At 43.9% G+C, this 7,177-nt stretch overlaps 1 protein-coding gene across 1 annotated transcript; it reads left to right on the top strand.

Moving 5' to 3' along the window:
- The first annotated feature begins 409 nt into the window (after nucleotides 1-409).
- Nucleotides 410-6,820, top strand: IGFBP1 (insulin like growth factor binding protein 1). Its single transcript, XM_027675965.1, has 4 exons — nucleotides 410-817; nucleotides 2,805-2,983; nucleotides 4,595-4,723; nucleotides 5,895-6,820. Exons 1-4 carry the CDS (start codon nucleotides 448-450, stop codon nucleotides 6,024-6,026), a joined length of 810 nt encoding a protein of 269 aa, XP_027531766.1. The 5' UTR covers nucleotides 410-447; the 3' UTR covers nucleotides 6,027-6,820.
- Nucleotides 6,821-7,177: the final 357 nt, after the last annotated feature.

Genomic DNA, 7,177 nt, shown 5'->3' with positions numbered 1-7,177 from the left:
CCCCCCCCCCTTTTTTTTAAACATTTACACTTTTATGAAATGTCAAGAAAAGGACGCATTCGTGACAGGCAAAAGGGCAGAGGATACCCCCCGTTCCTCTATTGCCCTCTGCCAATTTCACCTCCAACCCCCACTACATATTTCCTTGTTAATTGTGCTGGTGCAGAGAGGTGGGGGTGAGGGAATAAAAGCATTCCTTCATGTCTGGAGGAAAGAAAATAGATAAAGGGGGAAAGTAAAAGGGGAGGGGAAGAGTGGCCGGGGACTTGAACCGCCAGCGAAATGATGCTTCTCCAGCCCTCCTGTTCAGATAATAGTTAACTCGGGGTTAAAGATTAATAGCCAGGCAAAGCGCTGTATAAATGACCCGGGTGAGCCGAATGTATGCAAAGTGCCTCCTGGTCCCCAGGCCGCCGAGCTGCCCTCCCGCGCTCCCTCCTCAGCAGCATGGGTCGCCTGCGGTCTGTGCTGCGCCGCTCCTGGCTGCCGGCCCTGCTGCTGCCGGCGCTGCTGGGTCCCCGCCCGGCCCCCGGGCAGCCCGTGCGCTGCGCCCCGTGCAGTCCGGACAGGATCGCGCTCTGCCCGCCCGTCGCGTCCGACTGCCCGGAGGCGGCCCGGCAACCCGGCTGCGGTTGCTGCCAGACCTGCGCCCTCGGGCCAGGACAGCCCTGCGGGGTCTACACGGCCCGTTGCCGGCTGGGGCTCCGCTGCCACGTCCCCGCCGGGGAGCCCCGGCCCCTCTCTGCCCTCATCCAGGGGCACGGGACGTGCCTGCCCGCCAGCGAGGTCGGAGGGATACGCACGGAAGAGCCGGCAGGTACCGCGTCCCCGTGTCCCCGCTCCGCTCCGCGCCAGGGAACGCGCCGGGCCGGGCGCTGCGGCACCGCGCCAGGGGCAGCCGGGGGGCTCAGCGGGCGCGATGCCCCGGAGCCGGCGACGGCGCTGCGATTGCCGGGAGCCAGGAGCCGGGAACAATGAGCGAAGTAAGGCAGGCGTCTGAAAAATAGGGAAGCTTGAGTGCATCTGCCGGGGAAACGCGCTCTGACCTGTTCGAGGCGAGAAGCATCCTGATGGGGAGCCAAGAAATGTTTGCAACAAGCTGTTACGCTACTGGCTGCGAGCACGAAACCCCTAAAGTGTAGTGATGGCACAGTGCAGAATAATCTCCCAGGTTTCTGGGAAGCTGTAGACAGCTTCTCTTTAGTAATGAACAGTAACTAGAGCAGGACAAATGTTTTCTAGGCTTTGTTTATGTCCATCTCCAAAAGTCATGATAAAGAATGAAAAGACTAAACAGGCTTGGTGCCTGACTTCGTTTCATGAATAAAATATATCTGGAGTAGTGTAGTGCTAGCCAAACTATCTTTAAGAAAAAAGGCATCCCAAGCATCTTATACAATATGATACTCAGGAATTTCTCCAGTGTTATGTCATTAATAATGGCCAGTCTTCGCGAACAAAGATTTTGGGAAAGGTCTTTTACCTTTCAAGCCTGCGCAATGGATTTTTTAGGTGAGACACAGCATGCGCTGAACTGAGCCCACCCTTTAATCCTAAGGTTCATCTGCCGGGGCCAAGCAAGCTTGGACAATGGCAGAGGTCCTCAGGATGTAGGTTTGTTTAGAGTGACCTTCTCATAGATGGATGGCCTCACAGGCCTAACAAGCTCCATCTGCCTGGGGGACTGGGATTCAAACCTGGGTTGCAGCGGTGAGAGTCCCGCATGCTAACCACTAGGCCACCAGGGGTCCCCATTATGTCATTATTTTTCCAATTTATTATGATTATTATTTTCATCATCATTACTGCTATGTTCACAAAGTGGTGATTAAGGTAACTCAGTAGCATTACAAAAATAATCGTCATTGACTAAAAAAAAAAAAAAAATTAGTGGAAGTAAGTGGAACTTCTCTTTTACTTGACGGGGTAGGGAGGACAGGAAACCGTCACTAAACTTTAGTTTAAGCCACTTGCATTCAATTTAATTTTATCCTTCCTTCCTCCTTCCCTCCCTCCCTCCCTTCCTCCCTTCCTCACTTCCTCCCTCTCCCTCTTCAATTTCCCACCTCCATCTTTTCTTAAAAATTGTCAAAGGGTATTTTTTTAGTCCATTGTCTGTTTACAGCCTTGATCCAACAAGTGATTTAGACACATAAAAATTTTATCCTGTGGTGAGTCCCCTGGAAAGAGCTTCTGTTGCTTTAAGTGGGAGAGTTCACACATGCTGATTTAGGTACTGGCATACAGTCTACGATTAGGCTTCTGCCAATCCCTGGCTATTTGATCCACCACAGGCCAGCATGAGCTACTGCTGGCTCCTGGGAATTGCTACTCCTTCTTGTATGTGAGGCAAGAAACAGAACAAGGTACAGGTTACCATGGGATGAGGTCTGGACCAGTTCCCCTCATGAATAAAAACAAACACATCACACTGACAAACATCTAAATTCATTGGAAGTTTAACTTCAGTCTTTCCTCATTTAACCAAGTCTCTACAACCCACTGCGGTCAAGAAGGTTTTTCTGTTTCTAGCAGACTGCTGCCGCTCATCTTTGGGATTCATGTAATTTGAAAGGATCATAAAATAACTGCCTTGTTAGAGAATAACTGATGAGTCCTTCTATGAACTTATGACCAAAGTTTAATTTGCCATTTATTATTCCTACAAGATCTACTGAAATGGATCTTAGATATTACTTTTTTTTTTGTTGTTGATTCTTCTTCTTGTTCTTCACCTTTTTAACTGTGAGAAATAAATGCAAAAGTTCACTGAAGATGGTTACCTTAATATCATTCATTTCCAGACCCTGTCGAACCTGATGATATGCCTTTGGAAAGCACTGAAATAACACAGGATCAGCTGCTGAACTATCAGTTAATGTTTCCCATGGGCCAGGATAAGTCTATTCCCTGGAATGCCATCACTGCTTATGAAAACATGAAAGCAAAGAGAATATCTGAACTCAAGACATGGAAAGAGCAGGTGGGTTTTCTTTGAAACCTTTCAGAGACCATTTCAGTAGATGCTGTTTATTCAGAATACGAAATGAAAATGTGCATGAAATTCTAGCAGTAACACTGAGATGTCAGTATTTTGGGAAGATGGCAAACAGACTTTTGGAATATCTTCATCAGGTGCTTGAGGAACAAGCAAAATGGCAAAATGGAGTGATAAAAACAGGCATGCATCAGATATGTCCTACACAGACTGTGCAGAGGCTGAACTTTTCACTGCATTTACTATCAGATGGCCCCTTAATTTACACGAACCCATATTAAAATCTGGGATTCCTTTTGTGCTTTAATTTTTTAAAAAAGGCATTTTTCACTGGTCCAACACACAGTGAAATAAAAAGGAGTCCTTCCACATAGTTATTGACGAAACACCAATGCAAACCAAAATGTGTTTTTCTATGTCAATTACATGAACGTAGAAAGACAAAAAGCTCAACAATTAAAGTATGCTTAGACACTGCAAAATCTCAGTAGGTAGTGGAGGTATAGGACCTTTGCAAGCGTGTTTGTGTTCCACTTGAGGGCAGCAGAGAACCGTTGGGTTAGACCCGTCCCTGGCAGCACCACCCCTGCCTTACGAAACGGAGTTGGTCGGGCACCACAGGAGCCCAGGTTCATAATGGTCACTGACAAAGTGAAAAAGAAAAAGCAAAAACCTACTAATCATCACCCTACCGTAGGAAGCCTCATTTCCATATCCAGAACAGGACTTAATCACTGATGTAGTTTGAACTGTTATGTACACGTGCTGTTAGCTCCAGTTCTGAATTTTAGGGCTTCTGCTTTTCTCACCCAGAGTCACAGATAAACCAGTTGACTGGAATAAGACAGCTTGTATGAGGGGCTGACATGGGGAGGTTTTGTAAAAGCAGAGGCTATGTTTATTTTTACTCTAAAGTACAAATATTTGTTCAGCCACTTCTCCTCTCCTTGCAGTGACTTAAACATATTAGGTACTGTTGATGCACAGCGATTGTGCCTTTGAAAAAGAGAGCCAGCAAAATGTGAAAATAATTAATATTGCAAACAGTTCTTCATCCTCAGTTCCAGGCACTTTGGGTTTTGGTCCCAGAGTTACAAGATGGCTCCATGTTGCTTTGGCAACAGTTCTGTCCTGTACAAAAGATAACAAACATTCAAATGTTTGTTCTTGCACCCTCTATATATGTCTTGTACCTATTCTCCATATATCAACAGAGCACAGGGCCATGGCAACCCCGAAAACGTGGCAAGCCTCACGTACCAGTTTCTTAACGTGCACCTCCCCATAATAGGGAGAGATTGTACCCTCTGAGCAGTAATGTGTTTACTTAGTACAGGTTAAATTTCCTTGTGTGGCAATTTAAGGATTAAAATCCTTAAAGAAAATACCTCAAAGAATAAAAACAAAGGTCTAAATGCAAGACCAGAGTTTTCTGGCTGTGCTCCTCCTGAAACAAGGAAAACTATATGAAAAACAGTCTGGTACAGATTATATGCCTAATTTTCATCTTTTTGCTAGCTTTATTTTGATCACTTTCTGTTTAGCTGGTTTCTTTGTGATTTTGGTATTTACAACCTGTGCCTGGTATTCTTGCAGGGTCCTTGTCAGAAGGAGCTCTACAGAGCCCTGTATAGATTGGCGAAGGCTCAGCAGAGAAGTGGAGGGGAGATTTACAAATTCTATTTGCCCAACTGCAACAAGAATGGATTTTACCACAGCAAACAGGTGCATGCTTTTTTTCCCCTATCTACTCACAGCAGCGCTGAGACCAGCCTGATACAGCCAACCCTTTCACAGCCCTCTGCTCCCAAACTCCCACGTTTGCAGCTGCTGGACAAGCAGGTTGTGAAAACAGGGATATTTTGTAGTGGGAGCAGATGGTTTGTCCTTCTCTTTAAAGTGAGCCGCATGCTGGGAGCTGACAGCAATGGAGGTAGGAGTCTTTTCCATTCACAGAACAGGTGCACTCAAAGCCTTCTCTAAAATATTTTAACCCTATCTGCTCCCAGGCCAAATCAAGCTCCATGTACCTGATTTGTTAGCATAGTTCCAGTTGATATTAATTCATTATATCCACTATATTGCCTGCCAAAGCCTATTGAATGTATAATAATCACTATGTAAAGGGGAGTCTCAGCTCCCAGGCAATGGAAACTCACGTAGGCAGTGAAAAAAACCTCTTTGGAGCAAAATTAACCTTGTAAAGCAGAAAAAAAATACTGATTTGTGCTGCCTGTGGACTAGCTTATTTGCTCATTTCCATTATACCCTCAAAAAAAGCCATTGCAAGTTAAAGTGAGACTAATCTGCAAACCCAACTAAAGCTCCAAACCTCAAGCCATACCTTGTAAACACAGTTCATGCACACAAATTTAGTAGGTCTGCATAAATCTGTGTCACCGAGACTCCTTCTTTTGGGGTATGGCATAATGATGTGACTCACAAACACTGTGACCTTGGGATCTAATCAAGCACAAACAGAAATCTGTTTAACTCCCTCCCTAAGGAAAAAACAACCCACACCACCTTATTTGCCTCCTTGCATTAAGAGCCAGATTATTCAGCCACTGCTCTCACCCTACCAGCTTGTAAATTCTGCCATCCTTTCATTTCTCATGCTGGAAGATATTGCTGTTTTCTACTACTGTTTGCTAAGGAATGGGCAGTTTTAAATCTGAAGTTGCTCTTGTGGTAGCTGAGCTTGGGTCTTGGCTCCCTAGCCAAGCCTGTTGTTCAAGAGGCTCTGTGGACCACTGCATTCAAAACAAGTCTGTGCATGGCAGGTCCTCACCTTCTGATCCTAGTTCTGTCCAACACCTCTACTTGCAGTATCTCACAGATAATCTTCTGCTTACAGTTACTTACTGTCATTTTTGTTTTGCTAATAATATTCTAGTGCGAAACTTTACTGGATGGAGAGTCTGCTGAATGCTGGTGTGTCTATCCAAAAAGTGGCAGACGAATTCCTGAATCTCCAGAAATTAAAGGAGACCCAGAATGCCAACAGTACCTCAACTCCCAAGCATAAAACCAAGTTTTCTGAGGGCCTGTTCTAGTCAGGAGCCATTCCAGTCAGGAGCCATTTCACTAATGTAGTTCTGTGCACCTGATTTTCAATGTATGAGTAATGCCATAAAGTAACATTTTTACTGCACTGAGATTGCCTAGATGCTCAAGTGACAAATATGAGCAACTGCAAGATCAAATTCTATAATCTTGTATATTTTGTTCTTATAATATTATAGATATCCTCACATGTAAAGCTGTTGAATTATTTATTTCACAGTACATGTATTTTTGTCTCTATGTGTTGTTACTAATTTATATTCTCAAACATGATATGTAACATTCTTCATAACTTGATATGTAAATACTTAATATTATTGCTCTTAAATGTATACAACATATGTTGGAGGAATGTTGCTACTTAAGACTTCAAATGGCATACTATTGGGAAAATTGTTTGTAAAATTGCATTTTTTATACTATGTATTTATAGCGTCAAACTGAATTTTAAAAAATAAACTTCAGTAGAGAGCATGCTTAGAAACTTACTTAAAACCTGTTTTGCATATATATCCTGTTACTTTTGCACCTCTGTTTCAATGTCAAGCTGTTTCTCAAAAAAGAAAGTCTAAACCTTAATTGTATACTGGAGCTCCTGATGGGACAGTATTTGTATCTATTCTTCAAATATATGCACTGGATGAATGGCAAAACGCAACAGGATATTCTGCACCACCTTTGACAGGTGTAAGTCATTCACATGTTGACAATGTCATGTTATTTAAGATGAACTATTAAATAATGTCTTCTGCTTTGTCCCTGTCTCTTGTTTTCTGCATGGTCCCATTCAACAGTCTGACCTAAGCAAGAAAACAGACAAAACTCTTGCAAATCTGCCTCCTGAATGCCGATCTCCTTTCCTGAAATGAGTTTTCTTCTTTTGCTCTCCCTGTCCCATTCCTCTTCTACTGCCCTCTCCAATCCCAGCTGTGTTCTGCAAGCCTTGGGCAAAATTTCAGCCTCCAAGGGAAGTTACTAAAAGGCTTTCTGGATAGGAAAGCTGAATGCCTTCCTTCACTCAAAAGCCCAAGGCAGCAGCATTAGTGTATTTAAAAGATAACATCAAGACTAGAAAGAGTAATTTCCTGCACAGAAAGTCAGAGGTTGCAAAAG

The sequence above is a fragment of the Neopelma chrysocephalum genome, unplaced genomic scaffold (genome assembly GCF_003984885.1).
Source record: "Neopelma chrysocephalum unplaced genomic scaffold, ASM398488v2 Primary Assembly neopelma1_26, whole genome shotgun sequence".
Lineage (NCBI taxonomy): Eukaryota > Metazoa > Chordata > Aves > Passeriformes > Pipridae > Neopelma > Neopelma chrysocephalum.
The sequence above is the reverse complement of the archived record's forward strand: the minus strand, read 5'-3'. Positions and strand labels throughout refer to the sequence as shown.

What these genes read in the sequence shown, in the direction of transcription:
- IGFBP1 (XM_027675965.1), top strand. Translation starts at nt 448, where the DNA reads ATGGGTCGCCTGCGGTCTGTGCTGCGCCGCTCCTGGCTGCCGGCCCTG. An exon ending in TCAAGACATGGAAAGAGCAG is followed by an intron (nt 2,984 to 4,594) that starts GTGGGTTTTCTT and finishes GTATTCTTGCAG; the next exon opens with GGTCCTTGTCAGAAGGAGCT. An exon ending in GATTTTACCACAGCAAACAG is followed by an intron (nt 4,724 to 5,894) that starts GTGCATGCTTTT and finishes ATAATATTCTAG; the next exon opens with TGCGAAACTTTACTGGATGG.